This window comes from Hippopotamus amphibius, chromosome 3 (genome assembly GCF_030028045.1).
Source record: "Hippopotamus amphibius kiboko isolate mHipAmp2 chromosome 3, mHipAmp2.hap2, whole genome shotgun sequence".
Lineage (NCBI taxonomy): Eukaryota > Metazoa > Chordata > Mammalia > Artiodactyla > Hippopotamidae > Hippopotamus > Hippopotamus amphibius.
The window spans coordinates 143,237,657-143,265,115 of record NC_080188.1 but is presented as its reverse complement, the minus strand read 5'-3'; the positions used below and the strand labels follow the sequence as shown (position 1 = coordinate 143,265,115).

General features: G+C 43.4%; 1 protein-coding gene across 1 annotated transcript in view; it reads right to left on the bottom strand.

Annotated features, from left to right (window-relative positions):
• The window catches only part of CNIH3 (cornichon family AMPA receptor auxiliary protein 3), a 120,463-nt gene that overhangs the window by 64,757 nt on the left and 28,247 nt on the right, over positions 1–27,459 (bottom strand). Inside the window, exons 2-3 of the mRNA XM_057730076.1 lie at positions 7,015–7,083; positions 1,915–1,962 (exon numbers count right to left, since the gene is read on the bottom strand). Coding sequence (XP_057586059.1) covers positions 1,915–1,962; positions 7,015–7,083 — 117 coding nt within the window. The remainder of the gene's footprint in view (positions 1–1,914; positions 1,963–7,014; positions 7,084–27,459) is intronic.

Genomic DNA, 27,459 nt, shown 5'->3' with positions numbered 1-27,459 from the left:
TGTAAATTGGTACTGCCACCATGGAGAACAGTATAGTTTCCTTAAAAACACTAAAAATAGAGCTACCATGTGATCCAGCAATCCCAATCCCGGGCATATATCCAGAGAAAACCATAATATGAAAAGATACATGCACCCAATGTTCATTGCAGAGCTATTTACAATAGCCAAGACATGAGAGCAACCTAATATTGCCATTTGCAGCAACATGGATGGACCTAGAGGATATTATACTTTGTTGAGTAAGTCAGAGAAGGAGATACTAGATGATATCACTTCTACGTGGAATCCAAAACATAAGACAAATGAATCTACATACAAAACAGAAACAGACTCACAGACACAGAAAACAAATGTATGGTTTCCAAAAGGGGAGAGGGAGGAGGGGTAAGACAAATTAGAAGCATGGGATTAGCAGCATGGGATTTTATACATACAATAGGTAAGTAACAGGATTTACCGTATAAGCACAGGACTGTAAGGTAGGACCTTGGCAGTGGCAGCCACAGGCCATTGTCTGCTATCTGGCTAGAGTCAATGGTCAAGCAACATAGAAAAATGAGCAAGGCTCAAATGTGATGGATGTAGGTATTGCTCTGCCAGAGAATTCAGGATGGTACATTCAAAATGGGGAAAAAGGGGCAACTTGGAGTGTGAAAGAGTTGGGTGTCATTCTTAAAGAACAAACTAGAGACTATGGAAGTGACAGCTAGAGTGGGTTATTGGTGTCTGAGACATTATCTGGGAAAATAATTTACAAATTCATGAATTACCCTTAATACCAAATGTCATATGCTGTTTTCTTAATCATTCTTTACTCCTTGGATCGCTAGTATTCTCATTATCTGAGCTTACTTCCCCGCTGTGACATAGATGCGGAACTCTGACATACTGAGCTTCTTAGAAAATATTACAGGACAAGTAATTAGCTAGAAAAAAAATTGACTTCTTGATTAAGCTCTCTCTCCCAAGAAAAGGTATCATTAATTGAAATATAGAAAAAATTTCAAAAGCTTACAAAATTGTTTCCCTTCCATCAATTTTTGGCATGGCATTTGGTTTCTCTCCTATTCCCATTAGGCTCAAAAACTCCTTGTGGGTTGACAGGTGGCTTTCCTATGGTGTACAGCCCCTCCACTCTGAACAGAGATCAGGGATGTCCTTTGGCTCAAGGCAATGGACACTGTTATTACATGCAAGTTGCTGTTCTGCACACTTTGCTGCAAAAAAGTACTCACTTTCCCTACTGGAGAGTGGCAAACTGGTCTCTCTGCCACAGGGGTCCCCCAGCTACGTCACAGAGTCCTGCTACATACGAAGCCTGAGCTGCACTGTGCACACATGAATACGCGTGTGCACGTGTGCCTCCTGGATGCATTGAGGGCAGCTGTGATCTACTGCCCATCCATTCAGAGCAACTCTCAGTGCTTGGCTCCCCCTTTAATAACATCTCCCATCCCACCCCTCCGACACTCCTGATGATGCTGTCAATCAAACTGCAAAGTTGAGTGGCAGACTGAAACCTCAAAGGAAACCCAACAACCAGTTAAAAACTTGGCCGAGCCAGGCAGGAGCGTTTCTAAGCCCCACATCAGACAGGAACAAAGGCTGTGAGAAAACATCAGCTGTAAATGCCATTCATCATCATGCAAAGATAAAGAACCTCTAAATCCAACCAGAGGGCACTTGTAAATATCCAGTGCTGTCCTGACACTTTGATTGATGGCCATCCCTTTTAATTAGCTCCTCTTGTCTCTGGAGGTTTCCAGAGAACTGATCACTTACTCCCACCTCCTCCTCCCCCACCACCATTTGCCTTTGTGGGGAGACAGGACCAAAGCCAGCCCCTCTCACTACGTGACCACCCGTGACCATGTGACCATCCACCCTCCAGCACCAGGCGCTTGCACTGACCTTTCGTAGAAGGAAGCAGATGCGCTCAATGTTCCTCAGCCGTTCCCTCTATCAGGATACAGGAGAAAGAAAAGAGAGAGGAGGTTAGATTTTCTGCTGAAAGAGCATGAGAAGCCCCACATTCAGCCCCTAGTGGAGGAGGAAGAACCCACCACAGATCCCTCCCAGTCATGATCTGCATGCTCCCACCCAAGTGGCTTTTCTTAACAAGAGTTTCTGCTCATACAACTGAATAGCAAAGAAACAAATAATCCAATGAAAAAGTGGGCAGAGAAAAATACACATTTTTCTAAAGACGACATACAGATGGCCACCAGGTACATGAAAACGTGCTCAATAACACTAATCGCCAGGGAAGTGCAAATTAAAACCACAATGAGATATCACCTCACACCTATTAAAATGACTAACCTCAAAAAGAAAACAGATAACAAGTGCTGGTGAGGCTGTGGAAAAAAGGGAACCCTGGTGCACCCTTGGTGGAGGTGTAAATTGGTAGAGCCACTGTGGAAAACAGTGTGGAGGTTCCTCAAAAAGTTAAAAATAGAAGTACCACAAGATCCATCATTCCACTTCCGGATATATCCAAAGGAAATGAAATCATTATGTTGAAGAGATATCTGCAACCCCATGTGCATAACACATTGTTTACAATAGCCAAGACATGGAAACAATCTAAGTGTCCACTGATGAATGGATAAAGCAGCTGAGGTACACACATGTATAACAGAATATTATTCAGCCATAAGAAAGAGGTAAATCTTGCCTTTTGCAGCAACATAGATGGAGCTCGAGGGCACTGTGCAAAGTGAAATAAGTCAAACAGAGAAAGACAAATACCATATGATGTCACTTATATGTGGAATCTAAAAACAAAACAAACTCATAGAAAAAGAGATCTGATTTGTGGTTATCAGAGGTGGAGAGGGAATTGGATGACGGTGATCAAAAGGTACAATCTTCCAGTCATAAGATGTAATTCCTGGGGATGTTTTGTACAATATGATGACTATAGCTAACACTGCTGTGTGGCATATTTGAAAGTTGCTAAGTGAATAAATCCCAAAAGTTTTATCACAAAGAAAAAATTTTTTTTTCTTTTTTTCTTTTGTATCTATATGAAATGATGGATGTTAGCCAATTATTTTGCAATACATGTAAGTCAAGTTGTTACGCTGTACACCTTAAACTAAATACACTGTCTATATGTCAGTTATATTGCAATAAAATTAAAAGAAAAAAAGAGTTCCGAACTTTTCTCCATCTACCTTGTCATAGTTATTTGCTCTTAACTGAACTTTCCCAGCAAACAGCATGGGCTCAGCTTCCCGCTCAGCCCAGCACGGGTTTCCTGTACTTTTTCGTACAGGCTCTGTGTCCCTATGAGACAGCCAAACCACAGAACAAGCACCACGTGCTCATGAATGTCCCGAAGCCTGCGGTCAGGTCCCCAGGAGGGCTTCCCATTCGAGTCATGAAGAGCATATGTGCCTGATTAGTGTGTAAGGTGGGGAAGTTCTCTGCCCGTTGGTTTTACTTTTCTAAAGTGACTGTATTTAGAGGAAGCAATCTTCCCACTCAATTAGACACCAGCAGTGCCCCGGGCTAAGATTTTTCAAGACGTCCAAGTCCATGTCCGGAGTCTGGCTCGCTGCCAAGGGAAGATGCCCTGGGGCTGGGCAGGTGATGATGCTTGTCTCAGACACTAAGTGCTGCCTCCCCTTCCCCGCAGTGACTTTCATGATTTCTGAAGCCACTCTGAACACAGCTGGGCTTCATTACTGAGTCAATTTGGTTGCAGTAGATAGGATGATAATGAGATTCCTCATGTTTGGGAGAAGACAGGTGGCTGGGACACTTCAATTTCTCTAATTAAATCATAAATATAGTGATTTCTGTGCATCCTTTAAGCCCAGAGGAAAGAGTCCACATCAGGACAAATTAACGTCCACGTGGCTAGGAAGACAGACCACATCCTCCTCAACACAAGTGTGCGCTCGTGCACACACACACACACACACACACACACACACACACACGGAGCTGGGCATCAAGGATGCCTAAATGGAGAATAATGGGAAAAGGTGGCAGATACCAGGCATGTAAGAGGGAGGTTCAGGACACACACCAGGTCCTTCCCCAGCAAGTCAGATCCTCTGAAAGACAACATTTCTCATGACTTCACAGTGATATTAAATGCCCAGCTGGTAAAAAGAAGCGGACAGGGTTAATACGAGAAACTAGAAGTAAAAACAAAGCATTCCTCCTCTTCCCACCACCTGGAAGGGGGGTCCACCCAGAAGGTCCAACAATACGCTTTGGACCTTAAATCCAAAGAACCAGTGGGCATCATGCATGGTCATTTAGAAATGCATCACACCAATTAGCAAGTGTTTGTAACACAAGTCCATCCAAGGCTGGAGTTAGCAACCAGTGGAGCAGCTGTGTCAAGCCACCTGAGTCCAAGATGCTACTTCAGAGGCTCTACAGGGGCCCAAAGAGCTTAAAGGTGAGTTAAATGAGGCATCCAAAGTGTTAAGTTTCTGCCAGGGGAATGTGTCTAATACTCTTCCATTTAGGGTTTTTATAGAATTTTAAAAATCTCAGACAGGAGTTCTTTACCTAAGGGCTTCAGTCTGTCCATGAGATGTCTGGCCTTCGGGGCCCAGACTCCTGAAGCAATTCATTAACTAATTAGAAGTGTGGCTTTATTTTTTTTTAATTTTTATTGGAGTATAGTTGATTTACAATGTTGTGTTGGTTTCAGCTGCACAGTAAAGTGAATCAGTTATATATATACATATATCCACTCTTTTTAAGATTTTTTTTTTCCCCACATAGGTCATTACAGAGTATTGAGTAGAGTTCCCTGTGCTATATGTAGATCCTTATTAGCTATATATTTTATATATAGTAGTGTGTATATGTCAATCCCAATCTCCCAATTTATCCCCCCCTTCCCCCGATAACCATAAGTTTTTTTCCCTACATCTGCAAAGAAGTGTGGCTTTAATAATAGGAATAAAAAGCTGAGATCCAGCTTGTCAGCTATGCAACCTTGCCCTTCAACAGTCATTCATTCTCTCATCAACATATAGTTATTGAGAGCCTACTATATGCATGTTCTGTCCTTGCACTGACCTTGCACAGAAGCTCCCTGTGGGACTTGCACTGGTCCTAATTTTCTTTGTTCTGCCTGAACTAAGGAAACTGCCAAGGTGAGATGGATTCCATGAACCCCTCTCATGGTTTCACCAACCCCCTGTACCACAGTGTTGAATTCACATGATGGAAGTGAGGGGCAGGACACATTTCTTCACTAGCATTTACCCTGGGGTCACACAAGAAACTCTAGATGTTCTAAGTGAGCCACTATTTAATTTGAGCCCAAGCCACCAGGAGGAAGGAAAGCAAGCTCTTGACTCCCTGGCATTCCAAACAGAAGGGCCCTCTCAGACTAGAGCAGCTCCACGCACCTGGTCGATATTGACAGGCCAGGTGGGTGAGGCTGGTGCCAGAATCAAAAACATCCAGAAAGTCATGAGGACCTAGGTGCAACCCTTTCAGGTCTGGAAGAGCCAAGTTATCACTGGTGAGTGGTGAGACTGGCAGATGGAACAAAATGGATTTTAATAATGACAAGTTTCACAAGATACAGTTAAGTTTTCGAGTGAATCTTAGGGATTCTTCCAACTTGCCACAAAATTCTATTTCACACAGTTGACTTGGAAAGGGTTAGGCTCTATTTCATAGAATCAAAGAATCTGATGCCAAAGGGATTATAAAAACAGGCATTTAAAAAATCAAATCTCTTACTCTACAATATAGAGTAGGCAGTAAGAACACAGGCAGACCTGGGTTCCAATCCTGACTTCACCACTTATGAGTTTTGAGTCCTTGAATAAGAGTCTATCAATTGGGTAAATGATGCTTGTCTGGCAGAGTTGTGAGGATTACAGGTTACATATATATAGTTCCTAGCATGTAGTAAAAACCCCAAAATACTTACAACTCCAATAATAACCCTGTACTTTACAGAGGGGGACACCAAAGGCTGCTCCCCTGGTCTTTTGGTACTTCCATAAGAGCATAGCCCTCTTCAGGGGGCCTGCAGCTAAAGTGAACAGACCTCTCTGTCCCTGTCACTGAAGAATGATGTCATAAGCCTTCCAGGTTAATATTCACACTAATATAGATTATACATATATATAATAAATATATATGTATATATGTTATATATATATACACACAAGCTAAACACAGGCCCAACAAGCTTAGACTGAGAGACAGACTCACATGAACTGTGAGCTCCATCCTTTACGCCAGTGGTCCTGGCCTGGAAAGTGTCTGGGAAAGGCTTTGTCCACAGGCATGGCTGGTGCCTGGCTCTGGGATGTGGGCTGCACTGAGCAGACACGCACACAAGCAGACAGCCAACATCCATCCCACTCAATAGAAGTGAGGTCCTTCTCCTCTGCCCACATCGAGGTCTCTTTCTACATCCATTTCAGGGCATGTGGGAGGACAGCAGGCACAGCCTGATGAGCCAGACAGAGCAGCAAGACTCTGGGAGCAGCAGGTCTCTCACGTGCTGAACCCAGACCAGACAACCAGACTGCATCAGGTTCCCTGCGGGTGGCAAGGGCCTCTCCTCAGGCCCACAGAGCCTCCCAAGATGAATGCTTCCTGGGTGATGGATATGGGGCAAGGAGCTGCGTACGTCAGTCCCCTCTGCAAGTCTCCCTCTGCGAAACGGGGCAAAGTACAGAGCAGGGATGACCTCGGTGATGCTCTCACACCCGACAATATGGTGGCCAGCCTGGAGCCTCTCTCCTTGTTCAAGGATGCACAGCCAAAACCCACTAACACAGGGCCTTGAGGACTCCACAGCCACAGCATGCAGACCTTTCCCACCAGGGTATTGGGACTGCTATACTTGACTTTGCAGGATAAATTGAGGCCTCAGTGGCCTCAGGAATGACTGCCCTGAGCCAGGCATGGAGGTGCAGCCAGGGCCAAGCCTCTGCTTCACTCACCCTACGCATCGAAACCTCGCCCTCCTTCATAGGCCCTAAGTGGCCACCAGCACCCACTACTTACCGCGTGAACAGGGTTGCACTGGTCGATGGGGCTCTTAAAATCTGTCCTTAACTCATCAAAGGCAATTATCTGAAACAGAAAACACCGAATCGAGATGTTAATGTCAACGCACCACGTCAGAAGCTTCCTGTAGATTTGATCCAAAATAACTCAGGAGGCAGGAGGAGGATATCAATGACACAAGACTGGCCAGGAGTCAGTTGCTGTCAAAGCTGGTGATGGGCACCTAGGGTTGACTGTATTCTCCTGTCTACCTGTGTGTATGCTTAAAAATCCCCAAAACAGGGAATGAGAGGGATGTTGTTTAAGGGTAGATACTTACAACTAGCAGATAAATAAGTCCTGGAGACCTAATACACAGCACAGTGATTATGGACAACAAAATCATAAACATTAAACTTGCTAAGAGACTAGATCTTAATTGTTCCCAGTACTAGAAAAAATAACTATGTGATGGAATAGAGGTGTTAGCTAACGCTACAGTGGCAAGCATATTGCAACATAAATGTAGCAAATCTACATGCTGTATACCTTAAATATACTCAAGGTTGTAAGTCAAATATATCTCAATTTTTTAAATCCCCAAAACAAGTTTTAAGTTTCCTGTGCTTCACAAAAATGTAGAGAAAACTCTGTTATGGTGAAGGCAGGTTAGGGTTTGGATAAAGGCATCAAAAAATTTAAACCTTCAAACCAGCGCTTTCCATTTTTTCTGTCAGAAAAAGTGCTGTTTACTTTTTATTTTTGTTTATTTTGGCAGAGATGCTGATTAGAAGTTAAATAGACAGAAGTCAGGCAAAAGGGAGAAGAGAAAATCAAGAAAGCAGAGTTGACAGGAATAGAAATAACCCAATCTGTACCCATCCACAGGCTGGACGATCAGCTCCTGGACAGTCAAGGTGTCACAGCTTGGTCCATTAGACTTGGGTTCTCAAGGTCATTCTGGACAGAGACTCAGAGATCCCCAGAGAGCAATGGTTTCCCTCTTTGCCTAGAGGGGAGAATGTTGGAAGTGACCTTCTTTAAGTCACAGAATGAGGCATGACCCAGCCACAGAAAGAACTAACTAGAGGTGAAGTTTCTTAACCCTGGCCATCTTGTCCCCCTAGTGTCTCCAGGGAGACTCAATGGCAGAAGAAGGTGGTATTCAGACACTAGAGTGTCCTCTTTTAGGGTGTGGAGATCTTAGGTCCTTTCCTGGGCTGTACACACAAAGAGACAAACCAACTCCCCCAGGAAGGCACATGCCAGCGGTCCCTGAACACTTGGTAGAATTGCTGAAGCAATGAAGCTGGTACACCACCCCCAACAGTCCCTGTTCCTGCAGCATGGGGCTGAAAGTAAGCACCAAGTGAGGGAAAACAACTTGCTTCCCTCAAAAACGCAGGTATGATTTGAAAGCAGTCACATGTCATTCTGATTTCACTACTCCTACAGAATCAGGGGGAAATTCTAGTACAAGTTGTATTAAACAGACACATCTCTATATCATCCCTTGCCAGATAGTTCATTATCCAGCCTATACCTGAACGCTTTAGTAACAAGAAACTCACCACTTACTGAAGATGCTCCTTCCATCCCTGGCTAGCTCTAATTAACCATTATCTTCCTTTACTGAACTTACATATAACTCCCTAAGGTTTCCACCCACATGCTAAGCCAGGGTTAGCAAACTACAGCCTGCAGGCCAAATCCAGCCAGCCACCCATTTCTGTACAAACTGTGAGCTAAGAATGGTTTTTATACCTTTAAAATAGTAGAAAAAAAATCAAAAGAAGAAGAATATTTTGTAGCATGTAAAAATTATATCATATTCAAATTTCAGTTTCCATCAGTAGTTTCATTGGAACACAGATACAATGATTCTTTTATATATGGTCTATATTCTTTCACTATGATGGTAGAGCTGAGTAGTTGCACAGACACCATATGGCCAGCAAAGCCCAAAATAGTTAGGATCTCACCCTTCACAGAAAAAAATTTGCAAATCCCTATTCTATTATTTTATTTCTCCTCTAGAGCGTCACTGTCCAATATGGTAGCCACATTTGGCTATTTTAATTTTAACTAGTTAAAATTAAATGTAAAATTCAGTTGCCTCATTTTAATTGCTCAAAATCACATCTCTCTAGTAGCTATTAAACAGAACAGATACAAAACATTTCCATCATCACAGAAAGTTCTATTGTACAGCACTGCTTGAGAGGCACAGAGGATCATTGAATTGCTCTTCTACAAGGAACGCTTTTAAGTATTGCCAGCTATGGGGAACCCAGCAAATCTTTCTTCTTCAGGCTAAATCTCTCCAACTTTTATTTAGATTAACTGGCACTAAATTACCTCATCATTCTGATGGCTCTTCACTGACATTACAGGTTGTAAATGTCTTTACTAAAACGTCACTGTCAGAACTAAACACCATACTCAAGGTGACGTCAGCTGACTCAGAGAGTAAAAGTATCACTCACCTCCTCTGTTCTGTAAACTATGCCTCTGTTAATGTAACCTGATAGCATTAGCCTTTTTATAGCCAAATCACATTCCTGGTTTCATACTGAACTTGCATGGCCTAAACGCCCAGGTCTTTTTTATGTGCTTCAGTTTAACTAAGCCCACCTCATTCCAACACGCCCATTATTGGATTTGGGCACCTAAGAGCAGAAACTGACATTTATCCCTTTTAATTCCTTCCTATTCGTCCAATCTGTTGAGATATGATCTATCTCCCAGTTACAAATCTTAATGAAAATAATGTGCTCAACATCCACATTCACCCTGATATAAATGCAAACCAAGCAGGACCAAAGGCAGAACCCAAAGCTCGCCAGTCCTAGCTCCCAGGAGGCTGACATAAGCAATCTTTCAGCTCTTTATTAAGTAATTATAAAGACAATTCATCATATTTTGATCCAATTAACTAAAAGTAAGTCTCTGGATACCGTTAGAACCCTATAACTGTTGGTACAGCACATATAAGCTCCCCAAAGAGGTCGGGAGCACATATGGAAAAAAGGAGTCGAGTCCCATGTCACAGCCATAACTGGAGACATACCTGTGTAATTCCAGGCTCCAGCCCCGACCTGGGTCCATGTTCCTGTCTAAGTGCCAGGACGCAGGTCTGGGCTGAAGGGAGCAAAGGCAGCTGGTGCTTGAAGCAGCAGGAAAGGAGCCTGGAGGATTTCGAGCTGCTAAGTGCATCTGAGAGCAAGCAACAGCTGCCCACCTCAGGTCCTGACCTGAAGGAAGGTGTGAAGAAAGGAAGGCCAGAGTGCAGCTTACACCTTCAAGCTCCATGAGATAACAGGTCCTTCAAGAATGCTTTCTGATGATGGTGATGGTGCTGGGCTCAATGAGGACAAAGGCTTTCAGCATCCCCACCTCCGGTAACTACTCACTACATGATCCATTCATTCACTTGAAAAACATTCAGTGAGCATTTTTTACCCACAGGCACTGGACTAGCCCCTGCAGGTACAAAAATCAACAAGATACAGCTCCTGTCCTCATCAAGTTCCTGGTCTAGAAAAAATGACAAGCATGTAAACTGATCATTACGCTACAATGTGATAAGTGCTATAACTAAGATGACTATAATAGTATCTACCACTTAGTGCATGCTCACTATGTTGGGCGCTGGGCTTCACACTGTAGCGCTTTCAATCATTTAATTCTTCAGCCACTCCATGAGATAGGTACTATTATTGTCCCCATTTCAGAGATTAAAAAACTGAGACCAAAAGTGATTAAATTACTTGCCCAAGATCACCGCTTTGGTGCCAGGATTCAAACCAAAGCCTCTCTGATGCTAAAACCTATGCAGTTACCATTACATCATCCTGCCTCCTGGTACATACAGAAAGAAGGAAATACAGACTCCAAGGATGTGCCGGATGAGCACCTGTCTCTGTGGAACAGAAGGAAAGCTTCACAGAAGCGGTGAGGTTCGGGTTACCCTCTTCTTAAGCACTAACTCATAGTCTCCCAATCTCAGCCTCCTGACCAGTATCTGAGAACAGAAGACACAGGCAGTACAGTGTAGCAGAGCCCTTTGGGGACTGCAGATTTCTATCTGGATCCCAGCCACTAGCATCAGAGATGGACTGTGCATGTGACAAGCATAATGACGATGCTAAGATCAAAGGACGGCCAGTTTAATTCAGCCGTACCCACAGACCAGCTGATCTGAGCCTCTGCTCCGTCATACAGCCCAGCCCCTGACAGTACTAGGTGAACTTGAACTGCTGATCCAGTGATAAGATCACTTCAAATATCAATTGCTGGGACTTTTCTGGTGGCACAGCGGTTGGGAATCCGCCTGCCAGTGCAGGGGACACGAGTTCGATCCCTGCTCCCAGAAGATCCCACATGCCGCGGAGCATCTAAGCCCATGCACCACAACAATTGAGCCTGCGCTTTAGAGCCTGCGAGACAGAACTATTGAGCCCATGTGCTGCAACTACTGACGCCCGTGTGCCTAGAACCCGTGCTCTGCAACAAGAGAAGCCACAGCAATGAAGAGCCCGCGCACCACAACAAGACAAAGCCTGCGAGCAGCAACAATGACCCAACACAGCCAATAAATAAATAAATAAAGTTGATAAAAAAAAAAAAGTTCTACGACTCTTGACAAATGCATAGAGTCCTGTAAACACCTCCACAATCAAGACACAGAACAGTTCTATCACCCTCCCTCCCAAATTCTCTCCTGTTGTTCCTTTGGAGCCAACCCTTCCCCCATCCCTAACCACCTCACCCCCCCCCACCTCCCACCCCCACATGGCAACCATGAATGTCTTCTCCATCCCTATAGTTTTGTCTTTTCCAGAAAGTAATTTAAGTGTAATAGTACAGTATCTTGGCTTTTGAGTCTGGATTCTTTCACTCAATTAATGCATTTAAGATTCAGCCACATTGTTGCCTATATCATTAGGTTGTTCCTTTTTGTTGCTGAGTAGTATTCCATTACAGAGATAAACCACAGTTTGTTTATTCATTCACCTGTTAAAGAACATGTGGGTTGTTTTCATTTTTTTACAGTTATGAATAAAGCTGCTAGAGACATTTGCATAGCAGTTTTCATCTAAATGTAAGTTTTCAATTTTCTTGGGCAAATAGGAAATGGATCACTGATTCATGTGGTAAGTGTATATTTATATAAGAAATGGAGACTCTTTTCCAAAATGATTGTATCATTCTGTATTCCCACCAGCAACATATGAGAGTTCCAATCATTCCACAACCTCACCAAAACTTAGTATTGTCAGTTTGGGTTTCTTTTTTAGCCATTTCAATGGGGTGTAGAGGTATCTCGTTATAATTTTAATTTGCATTTCTCCAACTCTCCAGTGACTAATGATGTTGAGCATCTTTTCATGGGCTTAGTGGCCATCTGTTTGTCTTCTTTTATGAAACGTGTGTTCAAATCATTTGCCCGCTTTTTTTTTTTATTTAGCTGTTTTCTTATTGATGATGTTTGCGAATTCTTAATACATTCTGGATGGAAGTCCTTTGTCAGTTATGCAAATAGAAAATTTTAAATTTTTTTATTGAAGAATAGTTGATTTACAATATTGTGTTAGTTTCTGGTGTACAGCAAAGTGATTCAGTTGTACATACATATATATTTTTTCATATTCTTTTCCATTATGGTTTATTACAAGACATTGAGTATAGTTCCCTATGCTATACAGTAGGACCTTGTTGTTTATCTATTTTATATATAGTAGTTTGTATGTGCTAATCCCAAACTCCTAATTTATCCCCGCCCCCCACTTTCCCCTTTGGTAACCATAAGTTTGTTTTCTATGTCTGTGTGTCTACTTCTGTTTTGTAAATAAGTTCATTTGTGTCATATACAAATATTTTCTTCCATTCTGTATCATGTTAAGAACAGGATGTTTCTCAGAGCAAAAGTTTTTCATTTTAACATTTATCAGTTTATCCAATTTATCAGTTTTTCTTTTACTGATCACCCCTTAGGTGTTGGATCTAAGAACTCTTAAGGCCACAAAGACTTTCTCCTAGGCTTTTTTTTCCCTAAAACCTAGAGTCTTCTTCATGGGAAGGTTTAAACTAAAAATTCAATTTCTTTAATAGATTTAGGACTATCAGGTTATTTATTTCTTATTACATGAGCTTGGATAGTTTATGATTTTAAGGAACTTGCCGATTCCATCAACGTTGTCAAATTTATAGGTTGAATTTATATTCAGAGCCACCCTCACTGCTTGTTTCACTTTCTCTCATAGGGTATCTGCTCTCCTTGTTTTCTTGCTAAACTTTTGAGATGGAGGCTTGAGTGAGCACAGAAAAGGCTAGAAAAGTCAGCAGCAGAACAGTGGAGACAAAGCAAGAGAAACAGTTCTTCCACAAGCTGCATAAGGAAGATTCTAGCTAATCAGGTTGTCAATCACCTTGCCTGGGGCTGGGCTGTACAGGAGATGCTGCTCAAGAGGGAGAGAATGTCAGATGCCAGGACCTAGTTGTGTGCAGAACTGGAGGCTCCAGGAGAGGCAGAGCCAAGGGCCCAAGGGGTCCACAGAGAAGTCCAGAAAGGAAGGGAGCTCCAGGCAGAGAAACACACTCCATGTGAAGCTGTTTCTATGAAGCTTAAGCCCTGTCCCGGCCACCACTAGGCTTAGGCTAACTTGTTCCTAAAGGTGCTGACCCAAATCCTCCAGGTGCTTCCCAGCACCCTGGCCCCAAGATCATGAGTCAACAATTTACTGGGCTTTGGAAGAATTAATATTGTTAAAATGGCCATACTACCCAAAGCAATCTACAGATTTAATGTGATCCCTATCAAAGTACCAATGATGTTTTTCACAGAACTAGAACAAATGATCCTAAAATTTATATGGAAGCACAAAAAACCCAGAAATGCCAAAGCAATCCTGAGGAAAAAGAACAAAGCTGGAGGCATAACCCTCCCAGACTTCAGACAATACTATAAAGCTACAGTCATCAAAACAGCATGGAATTGGCACAAAAACAGACATATGGATCAATGGAACAGAATAGAGAGACCAGAAATAAATCTTCACACCTGTGGTCAATTAATCTTCAGCAAAGGAGGCAAGAATATACAATGGAGAAAAGACAGTCTCTTCAGCAAGTGGTTTTGGGAAAGGTGGACAACTGCATACAAATCAATGAAGTTAGAACACTGCCTCATACCACACACAAAAATGAACTCAAAATGGCTTAAAAACTTAAATACAAGACATGACACCATAAAGTTCCTAAGAAGAGAACATAGGCAAAACATTCTTTGATGTAAATCATAGCAATGTTTTCTTAGGTCAGTCTCCTGAGACAAAAGAAATAAAAGCAAAAAAAAAAAGGCAAAAAAAAACAGAGAGAGAGACCTAATCAAGTCAACCTTACAAGCTTTTGTACAGCAAAAGAAACCATAAGCACAACGAAAAGACAACCTACTGACTGGGAGAAAAATATCTGCAAATGATGTGACCAACAGGGGATTAATTTCCAAAATATACAGAGTTGATATAGCTTAATATCAAAAAATAAATAAATAAATTTTTAAAAATGGGCAGAAGACCTAAATAGACATTTCTCCAAAAAAGACATACAGATGGCCAATAGGCACATGAAAAGATGCTCAACATTGCTAATTATCAGAGAAATGCAAATCAAAACTACAACAAGATATTACCTCACGGCAGTCAGAATGGCCATTTTTAAAAAGTCTACAAATAATAACTGCTGGAGAGGGTGTGAAGAAAAGGGAACCCTCAGACACTGTTGGTGGGAATGTAAATTGGTGCAGCCACTAAGGAGAACAGTATGGAGGTTCCTTAAAAAATTGAACATAGAGTTATATGATCTAGCAATTCCACTCATGGGCATGTATCTGGAAAAGATAAAAACTCCAATTTGAAAAGATGCATGGGGGACTTCCCTCGTGGCGCAGTAGTTAAGAATCTGCCTGCCAATGCAGGGGACACAGGTTCAAGCCCTGGTCTGGGAAAGATCCCACATGCTGCAGAGCAACTAAGCCTGTGCACCACAACTACTGAACCTGTGCTCTAAGGCCTGTGAGCCACAACTACTGAAGCCCAAATGCCAAGAGCCCATGCTCTGCAATAAGAGAAGCCACCGTAATGAGAGAAGCCACCACAATGAGAAGCCCACACACCACAACGAAGAGTAGTCCCTGCTCACTGCAACTAGAGAAAGCCTGCATGCAGCAACGAAGACCTGACATAGCCAAAAAAAAAAAAAGGAATCTGTCTTCCAGTGCAGGGAACGTAGGTTCGACCCCTGGTCAGGGAACTAAGATCCCACATGCCAAGGGGCAACTAAGCCCACACATACTCTAGAGCCCACGCCACTAGAGAGAAGCACATGCACCACAATGAAAGATCCCACATGTCACAACTAAGACCTGATACAGTCAAATAAATAAATAAATTTTTTAAAAGATACATGGGCCTCAATGTTCATAACAGCACTATTTACAGTAGCCAAGACATGAAAGCAACCTAAATGTCCATTGACAGATGAATGGATAAAGAGGATGTGGTATACACATACAATGGACTATTACTTAGCCATAAAGAAAGAATGAAATTTTGCCATTTGCAACAGCATGGATGGACCTAGTGATTATCATACTAAGTGAAATAAGTTAGAGAAAAACAAATAGCATATATCACTTATATATGGAATCTTAAAAAAATGATACAAATAGACTTATTTACAAAACTGAAATAAACTCACAGACATAGAAAACAAATTTATGGTTACCAAAGAGGAAAGGGGGGAGAGATAAATTAGGAGCTTGGGATTAACAGATACACACTACTATATATAAAATAGGTAAACAACAAGGTCCTACTGTATAGCACAGAGAACTATATTCAATATCTTGTAATAATCTATAATGGAAATGAATCTGAAAAAATATATATGTGTATAAAACGGAATCACTTTGCTATATACCAGAAACCCACACAACATTGTAAACTAACTATACTTCAAAAAAGAAATTCACTGGCTAAATGAGGCCCCCGTGAAGGGCCTCACCAGGGACCAGAGCCCCTTCTGTAGCAATGTCAGCTGGACGTGGGTCAGCCCTAACTCTAGACAGCCTCCGTCCCATTGGGCCTCATCCCCAGGTGGGGAGCAGCCCGGCCCCACCTCAAGGGACAGGGAATTACAGAAAACTTCCACAAAGCATCTCAAGGAGCCTTCTTTCTTTAGGCCCACAGCATTTATAATTAGGAGATTAAAAGTCACCTTACTTGTCTGAAACAGTTATTTTGCTAAAAATAACTATACTATGGCAAAAACTTTCCTGGAAGGGTAAGAATGAGAAAAAAATTCAACCTCCATTAGCTAATGAGTCCCCAGGGCTGCCCCATCAGAGAATTTACCATTCAGAGAAGGCTGTTTTGTCTGAAACATTCTCTCCCCTGTGTTCATTCCGCAGTGTCCTTTGGTTTCTGGAAGATCTTTACTGGTTGAAGCCTCACAATCTTGGATTTGCATCACATTATCTCACTGCAACATTTCATCTGCACAAGGACTCCGTGCACTGGACGGGGATGTCCCCCTAGTGTACAGTTCGGGAAACCAAGCCCCAGGCAGAGCATTTGAATGAAGTACTGGCTGCGGCACAGTGGGTGAGTAACAGCCCACACCAGGACCGGGGTCTCTGAATCCTAATCAGCTGATGTTTCATGTAGCACCGTGTGTTGCCTCTCTGTGAATTAAAATTGAAAAAAGAAAGTCCTGAGTTATTGAAGATGCCCAAAATATTCTTTACTAGGCACCTATGATGTACCTGGCACTGCTCTTGGCTCTGGGATACAGCTGTGAGCCAGGAGATAAGGTCCCTGTCCTCACAGATAGGGCCAAGGGACAGAATCAACAAATAAACAGGAAAAATATCTGAAAATGCTAGGCTGCATGATCAAAGTATAATACAACAGGGTGATATGAAGACATAGAGGTGGGGGGTGGTCAAGGAAGGCCTCTTGGAGGAGGTGCCATTTCAGCTGAGAGACTGAATGACCAGGTACAGAAAGGCCATGGCAGCTGAAGCCCCGTGACCAAGGGAGACAGTGGGAGGGGATGAGTCTGAGAGCAGGACTGGCCAAGAATCCCACCTGCATGCGACTCATGTAACCGGCTCGGGGAAGCAGACCTGCAAGGTGAGACCCCGTTTAACCCAACTGCTCCGTTGGTGATGCAACCTCTACGTGAGTCGCAGAAGTGAATGCGACTTACTGCTTGTGGTCTCACAATCCAACAAAGGGGTGTGACCAAGAGGAACATTGATGAGACAGGTTAGTGTGTATGAAAGTAGTGTCAGGTGTGCACACCAGGAATCGGTGGCAGGCTGATGATCTTCGGGTCCTTTCTGCAAGGCCACTAATTCACCCAAACAACAAGTCAGTGGTCAGAGGAATTATGAGAAAAGATCAGCAATCCTGGATTATCAGACCCAGGAAGCCAGAGGATGAATTTGGGTTAACCCACCCTAGAGAGCAAGTGGACACTGGGAAAAGTTGTCCTAAGTTTTCTAACTGGAGGGCATGTGGCCTGAGCCCCCCAGAATTTCTGCCTACCAAACCGTCTACTGACAGGGATAACTCCCTCGTCCAGGCATGTGCTCAGACTCCAATCTGCAGTGGACCACCTGGGCAGACCTTCTCTCTTGATTTCTTCATGTTGTGGATTAAACAGTGCTCCTCCTACCCAAAAAAATTCAGCTAGAACCTCAGAATGTGGCCTTATTTGGAAACAGGGTCTCTGCAGATATAATCAGTTAAAATGAGGTCATACTAGATTAGGGACCCTAAATCCAGTGATGGCATCCTTATAAGACACAGAAAAGGACACACAGAAATGGGAATGGTGCAGCTACAAACCAGGGAGCACCAAGGATTGTGGAGAGCCACCAGAAGCTGGAAGATGCAGGGAAGGATCTTCCCTAGAGCTGTCAGAGGGAGCAGGGCCCTGCCTTGACGTCACACTTCCAGCCTCCAGAACTGTAAAAGAATAAATTCCTACTAAGTCACCTAGTTTGTGGTAATTAGTTAAGGCAACCCTGAGAAACAAATACACTCCACTTGCAAAATATCTGAAACTGTTGCTGCTGTGACCTAAGATGTTATCAGGAAAGAATGGCTTTCGGTGCCACCAGTGAATGTTAGTGTGAAAGAAGCAAACAGGAGCATTTCCAACCCGAAATAAATACCTCCCCGGGGAAGAGGCTTTTTATAATTAATTAATTAATTAATTAATTATGGTTGTGTTGGGTCTTCATTGCTACACGTGGGCTTTCTCTAGTTGTGGCGAGCAGGGGCTACTCTTCATTGTGGTGTGTGGGCTTCCCAGTGCAGGGGCTTCTCTTGTTGTGCAGCACGGGTTTTAGGCACTCAGGCTTCAGCAGTTGTGGCAAATGGCCTCAGTAGTTGTGGCTCGAAGGCTGTAGAGCACAGGCTCAGTAGTTGTGGTGCACAGGCTTAGTTGCTCTGCAGCATGTAACATCCTCCTGGCCCAGGGATCGAACCTGGGTCCCCTGCATTGGCAGGTGGATTTCCAACCACTGTGCCACCAGGGAAGCCCCAAGCAGGCTTTTGTACTCACCACAAGCCTTCCTGTAAGTTCCCTAAAGCCAGGCTCAGAATACACTTCTAATTTAGAAAGAAGTCAGTTTTTTACTTCCTCTCCATGCCTTGTCCCAACAAGAGCAATTCCTTCAAACCACTGCCCAAGCCTTAGAGCCATTTTTGAATGAGGAGCTCCACCGGATGGGAAAGAGACGGGAGGTGGGAACAGATTTATTGGCTGTAACGCATATGGCTTAGGTTTATTTTTTTTAAGATTTCTTTATTTATGTATTTATTTTTATTTTGGGCTGCCTTGGGTCTTCATTGCTGTGCACAGGCTTTTCTCTAGTTGTGGCAAGTGGGGGCTACTCTTTGGTGTGGTGCACGGGCTTCTCATTGCATGGCTTCTGTTGCTGCAGAGCACGGGCTCTAGGTGCACGGGCTTCAGTAGTTGCAGCACACAGGCTTAGTTGCTCCAAGGGATGTGGGTTCTTCCCAGACCAAGGATGGAACCCGTGTCCCCTGCACTGGCAGGTGGATTCTTAACTACTGCACCACCGGGGAAGTCCCATGGCTTAGGTTTAGTGTTGGTTTCATGTCTGACACTGGAGCAGCTGAAGAGTCCTAAAAGTTCTGTTCACTAATCCTAAGCTGCTACAGGCAACTGTTTGCTAAGCCACACCTGAGCTCCCCAGAAGAAAGTAGCATTGGCTCCACACTCATGAGTACCACGCACACAGGCCCCACATCCCCCTCCTCTCACCATCACAAAATTAGCCACCATGCAGATGTTTGGGCCTCACCTCTCTGGTCTTGAGCACAGTCACTAGTGTCACACAGTCTGGATCCAGGAGAACCGAGGCACTTTAGGGGAGGAGGATGTAGGTAGGAGCCAATGGCAGAGCCGCTCTGAGGACACAAGTGGGTGAGAAAGTGCCAGGGCCCATCCTGTCACAGGTGGGAGGCTGAGCACTGGGATGCTGGGAAGGAGGCTGGGATCAGCAGGTGAGCTGGGAAAGGAGGTATCAGCTGCCCCCAGACTAGCCCCTAGACCTGAATGATGAGTACAAATTGGGGACCACAGGACATGGCCTATTTACCACTGCCTGTGCCAGAATTTGCAGACACAGCTGGTTCTGACATTGCTTCCCTGGTCCCCGTCTAGTTAACAGAAAACAAGGACACCCCAGAGCCAGGCACATCTGGGATGGGAGCCAAGAGAGCAGGAGACCAGGCAGGCCCAGCCGACTTGCTCCTGCCAATACTCAGCAGGGCAGTCCCCAGCTCGAGCCATCAGCCATCCCAGTCAGAGGGGGGGAGGTGATGAGAAGGCCCCCACATCCTGCTGACTTGTGGTGGGTGAGACAGCCCCTCTGAAGAAGACATGCAGTAAGGGAAGGGTGGGAGTGTAATAGGGAAAAACAAATCTAACTCCTTATTGGATTTGTTTCTTTTACTTTAACCTTTGTATTCTATTGCTTTTGCTACAAAAATATTTCCTATAGCCTGAAATATACAGGCTAGCCCATTCTCAAGGCTCTGAACTTTAAAGGTATAACACTTTTCCATTCACACAGAGTTAAAAAGTTGCAGAACAGAGAATAACATTTGTCTTGTTGGAGGTTTATAGGAACATCATGACCTTAGACACCTAGAGGGACCCCTGCAAGAACAAAGCATTCTGACACCAAGATGTTTGCAGCAACCAACCACACCCCCTCCCCTTTCAGTATAAAAGAAGACTGAATTCTAAATTGGGTAAGATGATTCTTTGGGATTCTAGTCCACCATCTTCTTGGACTGCTGGCTTTCCAAATAAAGTCACTATTCCTTGTCCCAACAACTCATCTCTTCATCTATTGGCCTGTCATGTGGTGAGCAGTATGAGCTTAGATGAGCTTGGACTTGGTAAAAGGAGGAGGGCAGCAGTGGTCAGCATTCTGGGGTCTTCCTGGTGTCAGTGAGGCCATAGCCCCCTGCTCCACCCAGCCCCCAACTCAGCCAGTGCCCACAGCACCAAAGCTCACCACGTGAAGCAAGTGGGAACCACAGAGTCTGCTCTATGTAACTGTTGCACGCCCCAGGTTCCCCCTTCCTCCTACCAAGCTTGTGCTGGCTCTGGCATCCTTGGTTCTCAAACATGAGACTTCAGGAGCAACGTCTGGCTTGAAGGGTTTGGTGACCCTCCGGACACTCTTTGGGGTCCTGGCTGTCAGCCTCCCACATGGCTCTTGGAATTGCTCTTCCTTCTGGTTCCAATGTCCTCTGCTCCTTGGGGCAAGCAAGAGCCTCCTCCAGCCCACAGGCCTTCAGCGCCCCACAGCCAGAGGGCCCAGGCTCTAGGGGGAGTGCACACCCAAGGGTGAGTGTGAACATGTATCAGGGAGGCCCCCACATCCCAAAGTATCTCCCAGGAAGATCCATCATTATTCATTCTTAAAAAAATACTTACTAGGATCTACCATTTGCCAGGCACTGTGGTAGAACCTGGAGATACTACAAAAAGAAAGGCAGACAAGGCACCAGGCTCTACCAGTGACCAAGGCTCTCCCCTTCACCAAACTTTAGACAGGCTCTTCTGAGCCCTCTTCTCAACTAGGCTTCAGCCCTGGGCTGTGTCCATCCTTGCAGTGTCCAGTTTTAGCAAGACTCCTGCTAAGTTGGTTTAGAGAGAATCTCCGCTCTTGATATCTGGTCACCTGGGCCTGCCTTCAGCAAGAATCCTATTACATCAGTTGAGTATAAAGCTCCCCCACCCTTGATGTCTCCTCTTAGTGATTTTCTTTCACCAACCCCTTGACCCCGCTACTTGTCCACAAATCCACAGTCCCTGTATTCAGAATTAAGCCCAATCTCTCTCCCGTCGCAACACCCCTGAATAAAGGCTTCCTTACCACTTTAACAAGTGCCAGAAAAATTCTTCCTTCAACACCAACTTCTATTCACTCTCTTATGTTAACTCTGCAAAAGCAACAGCGTCTAGGAGCAGCAGCCTATTAAGCAAGACACTGATTTTTCCAAACGTGAATGTGAACTCTTTAATCAAATTGAAGGTGGAATGTGTATTAAGGGAGGCAGAACTCCAAGCTCTGGGTCAGAACTTAAATTTTTTAAAGTTGTTGTTGGTGAGTTGCTTCTTTTGGTTTGAGATCCTCAGCAGCAGAGGGTGAATTAACCGTATTCCTTGGTTCATGACACATTATCATCACAGGTCTGAGCAAGGCCCTCTCTTACTTTATTTACTCATCTATTCATTTCCTTTTCTCCCATTAGCCCTTTCCCTCCATCATAGGCAATTACTGGCTTATGCTTAATGTGTATCTTTCTCTTTGTTATGTTCTTACAAAATGTGCATATGTTTGTGTGCATACATCTTTAATTTAACCTAAATGTATCTCATTCTCTTTCTTACCTTTTGCACTCAGTAGCATAGCTACAGGGCTCCATAGGTGTAGCCACTACAGTTTGTCTATCTGTGCTTCTGGTGAGAGACGCTGATTTGAACTTTGCACATCAAATAATGCTTCAAAATCCCTATGTATGTTTCCTTAAGGATTGGTCTGGCAATTTTTTTTTGGATTTATACCTAGGAATGGAATTGCTGGGTCATATGATATTTTTTTTTAAATTGAACTAAGTACTCCCCCACTACTGTCCTAAGTGGCTGCACTCCCCCAGCGGTGCTGAGGGCTCTGCATCCCACATCCCTGCCAACACTTGGCAGCATCCAGCTTTCTACCTTTTGAAGTCTAATAGGTTTTAAGTGATCTTTTTGTTGTTTTAACTTGCATTTCTCCAGATACAGCCTCTCTCCATATCATGGAGAGCCTTTTAGATTTCTTTTTCCGTAAATTGCCTGCTTAGCTGCTTGGCCCATTTTTCTCTGCAGTTGCTGCCATTTTTCTTTTTGATTTGCACTTGTTGCTAGTAGGCTGTAGATGTGAATCCTCTTTCCGTTTTAGACATATTGAATACCTTCTCTCATCTGTCACCTATTAATTAATTGTAGTATCCTTCATTGAGTAGAAATCAGTTTTTGCCTTCTGCTTTATATTTTTTGAAGTTTTTTTTAAGAAGTCCTTCCTTGCCCTTAAGACACAAAGATAGACTCAGGTTATTTTCCATTTTCCTCATGAGACTGTAGAACTCTAGTTAGTTCTTTCCTGTCCTCCAACACCAGTGACTTGGCTATGGAGAGTCAACTTAAGGGATCAGAGTTACTTTATTCACTAAATATTTAATGAGCACCTACTATGTGAGGCATTGTGCTTGGAGCTGCAGACAGAAGATAGGACATGGTCCTTGGACTCAATGACAGGAGTGAAGTAAGAACTCCACATGAAGTGACAGGAAATGAGGAGTCAGGAAAGGGCACCCTAAATTGAAGGAATGAAATTTCAACTTGAAAACTGCCTGGAAGAGACTTGTCTCAGTAGGCATATGTAAATCATATGCAAGTTAGATGAAAATGATTATGCAAATATTTGTATATCCCAAGAATAGCCCAGAGGAACATCCTTGGGGCTTTAAAGTTCCTTTCTCAGTCTAATGTAAATTGGTACAGCAACTATGGAGAACAGTATGGAGGTTCCTTAAAAAACTAAAAACAGAGCTACCATATGATTGTGCAATCCCACTCCTGGGTATATATCTGGAGAAAACCATAATTTGAAAAGATACATGCACCCCAATGTTCGCTGCAGCACTATTTACAATAGCCAAGACATGGACGCAACCTAAATGTCCATCGACAGATGAATGGATAAAGAAGATGTGCCAGATATAGATATAGGTATGGATAGATAGATAATGGAATATTACTCATCTGTAAAACAGAAAGAATGAAATCATGCCATTTGCAACAACATGGATGGACCTAGAGATTATCATACCAAGTGAAGTAAGCCAAAGAAAATACCATATGATATTGCTTATATGCAGAATCTTAAAAAAAAAAAAGATACAAATGAACTTACATACAAAACAGAAATGGACCCACAGATATAGAAAACAAACTTATGGTTACCAAAGGGGAAAGGAAGCAGGAGGGATTAAATTGGGAATTTGGGATTAACATATACATACTACTATATATAAAATAACCAACAAGGATCTACTGTACAGCACAGGGAACTATACTCAATATATTATAACAACCTATAAGGGAAAAGAATCTGAAAAAGAATATAAACATAAATATATATGTATATATATAACTGAATCACTTTGCTGTAACCTGAAACTAACACAACATTGTAAATCAACTTTACTTCAATAAAAATTTAAAAAATTTGAAAAACAAAAACAGAACGCCTTTCCCAGTCTAGAAGGATTTGTACCAGGACTGGAATGCTAGGCTTTAACATTCAAGTCCTCAAAACCAAATGTGGAATCAGTCACTGAGAAAAAGTTGATCAGATGCACTCAACTCAGCCTCCACGGTGCACCTAATGGGCAGAATCCTTCCTCGTAAAGCCATTTTCTGGGAGTCATTTCCTCCAAACCCACACACGCCCACGAACGAGTTTGGTGAAGGAAGGCTGAGCCTTAACTCTCTGTGGAAAACTACATGGGCTGCTATGACACTTCTGGTAGCAAATGCTGGAATGCTGGAATGATCTCCTGCAGAGTGACTCACCCACCAGGGGAATACCTAAACACTTCGTTTATTAAGGTTTTTAAAGCAGCACCATCTGCTTTGAGAAGTGTTAAGAGTCAAGCACTATAAATTTAATAATTGAAATACTTCAATGGAAGAACAGAAACTACAGTATCAAGAGAGAATAAAATCAAAATGCCCAGGCCATGCCCTTGCTGGCACTCCTTCCAGAGCAGGGGAGAAAATGGGGTGGATAACTTCACAGCAAGAGTGTACCAACACCCCCATCTCCCTACCCTCACTACCTGCATGCTCACAGAAGGTAAACAGCCTGGCCTCACGGAAAGGGCACTTCCTGCATGGGAGTCGGGAACTTGAATTTGGGTCCTGGCTTTGCTCTTGACTGTGTGATGTTGGGCAATCTCTTTGCCCCCTTGTGCCTCAGTTTCCTTGTGTGCCAAATTAGCACGTGGCAGCAGATCAGCATTTCTGAACTTGGCACAGGAATGATAAGCATTTCAGCTTTCTTAGGGAAGTTTTCAAAACACAAGGAGGCAGGAGCCCTGCCCTGGACCAGCTCAATCAAAACTGGAGGATAGCATTGCCAGAGTCACTTGAAAACTACCTATGTCTTCACTCTAATGCGCTGTGTAAGACTTGGAGAATGTTATCATATCATATCACCTATAGCAGCCCTCAGACAGTAAAAGCCCAGCATATTAGTCTCCTCAGGGACAGTCCTCAGGTTTATCACAAAGTCCTTAGCTCTTACCTGGAGATGCCATTCCATGGTGTTGGGAGAATGGGGAAAAGCTAGAAATCTCTTTGCAAATACGAACATCTTTAACACAGTAATTTAGATATATAAACCCTAATCCAAAAACATAGCTTTGATCTCAACAGTGAGTCCTGGTACATACCCCATATGCAAAGAACGCATGCAAAGAATCCCATTAGGTTATGAGTGCCTCCGGGATTTCAGGATGCAATGCTCTGTGAGAGGAGACACTGTTTTGTTCATCGCTGCTGTGAGATAATAGACAATACGTAATAATACCTAAATAATATGTAATAATACCTAAATAATACGTAATAATACCTAAAACTCTTATAAATTCCTAAGTGACTAGGAGCATCTCTCATTCTATTGAGGCAACTCTGAGTGGTCTCCTGGATGGGGACTGGTCACAAGAAAGACCAAGCCATGGTTAGAAGCTTGGAACTTTCAGCTCCCTGTTCTCCAGTGGTAAGTAAGGGGCTGGAAATGAGTAAATGATTGATGATGCCTATGTGAGGAAGCTTCCATAAGATCCCAAGAGTACAGGGTTTGAAGAACCCTCAGGTTAGTGAAGAAAGACATCCACACTGGGAGGGTGACACAACTCCACAGAAGCCCTCCCAGACCTCACCTTATGTATCCCTTCATCTGGCTGTTCATCTGTACCCTTTTATCGTTTCCTTTAATAACCTAGTAAACGTAAGAAGTGTTTCCCTGAGTTCTGAGAGCCACTGGGGCAAATTAATCAAAACTGAGGAGGGGGTCACGGGAACCTCCAGTTTGTAGCCAAGCAGGATAGAAGTTGCATGTAAAGTGGGGACCTACTACTTGCAGTTGGCATCTGAAACGGACAGCTGTCTTGTGGGACTGAGCCCTTAACCTATGGGATCTGACAACATCTCCATGCAGACAGTGTTAGAATTGAGTTAAATTGTAGGACACTCAGCTGATTTCTTGGTGTGGGGAAAAAACCTCCACACACTCAGTGACAGAAATGAAGCAGTAAAGGAACACAACAGAAGGGAAAAACCCTCAGTTTTTCCTTATATGTCTGCAACCTCAGCTCTTGGATCAGGGCCAGGCATACAGTAGTTGCTCAATAAATATCTATTAAAAGGATGAATGAACGAGTTTACCCATCTTTGTATCCTTGGCCCAGTGCTTGAATAAACGTTAAATGAGTGCATGAACAAATATGAAACATTTTAAACTTCTCAAAACACTTGTATAAATACTTCATTAGTCGGTCACACCACCCACCCAATGCTTCTTGCAGACAAAGTGGGGGACGTCCTTCTCCTACCCCACGCTTGTCTTCCTAGGTGGGTATGTTTATGCTTAAAGACAAATTATCTCTGCACCAAAGGCGGAGCCCTGGGGGACTCCAGCATTCAGGAGGGCAGTTCCCTGAGGGCAGTCACATGTCCACCAGTCATGAGGCAGGTCCCAGTATTTGGAACCTCCATCCAGACCATTCTCCAGACCCCCTAAGTGATTAACTAAATTTACCCATATTCAGAAGTGTGTAAGGATACTCTATCTTATAAAAAGTTATTTCAGGTGGCTTATCAGAACTATATAAAATAGTAATAATAATAATAATTGAGAATAAAAGTTAGATCCAGGAAAAAATTCAAACCTGAATAAAAGGTAAAAGTTGAGAGAAGAAAATGCACACACACACACATACACACACACACACATGCACTAGAATCCCAAAGGAAGCCAAATTAGTTGGCTTGAAATTTTGGATCTAAGCTTCCCAGAAGCTAAGTAGGAAGAGAAATCAGATATATATGTCTCAATGTCCAGAAAGTAAAAGGGTTCCTCGGGGGAAACAAATTATCCCCAACACTCACAACTAAAAATTATCTACTGCGATGTTTTAACCACAATAGAGGACACACACAAGCAACACAGCAATAGGTATTAGACTTTTCATTGGCGCCACCCTCGATGACAACTGAGAAGTCAACACAAAATGTGACTCAGTAAAAATATTTTATGTAGGCAAGACAGTAGCACCCAGATTTTGAACATGCTGCAAATAATCTTCCACTAATCTATTTCCCAACGAGGCATCTGAACAGATGGAGAACATGCAAGAGGAGGCTGGGTTTCCCAGCAGAGACCTCAACCGCAGGTGGTCTGTGCTTCTCCTACCACATGGAGCTCCAGTGGTCGCCAGTGACATGGACAATGATTTGTGAAAACTGAGAAGTCTAACCAGGTTCCTCTCTCCCGCCTGGATGTCCATTTTCCTCCTACCCGAAGGTGAGCTGTGCTGAAAAGTCTCCACTTACCCCTCCAGATCCTGTTCCACCCTCCTCCACCCTATACTCAGTCTCTAAGAAATGTACCACCTGGCTTTCCTTGCCCTTTGACTCCCCCTTTTGTCAGGTCAATAGGAGGCACCAGTAGGGCTTATTCCCTAGGTCCCTTCCTGCTGGACCTTGGCTTGGCAGTGTGTCTGCTCCTCTACCTGA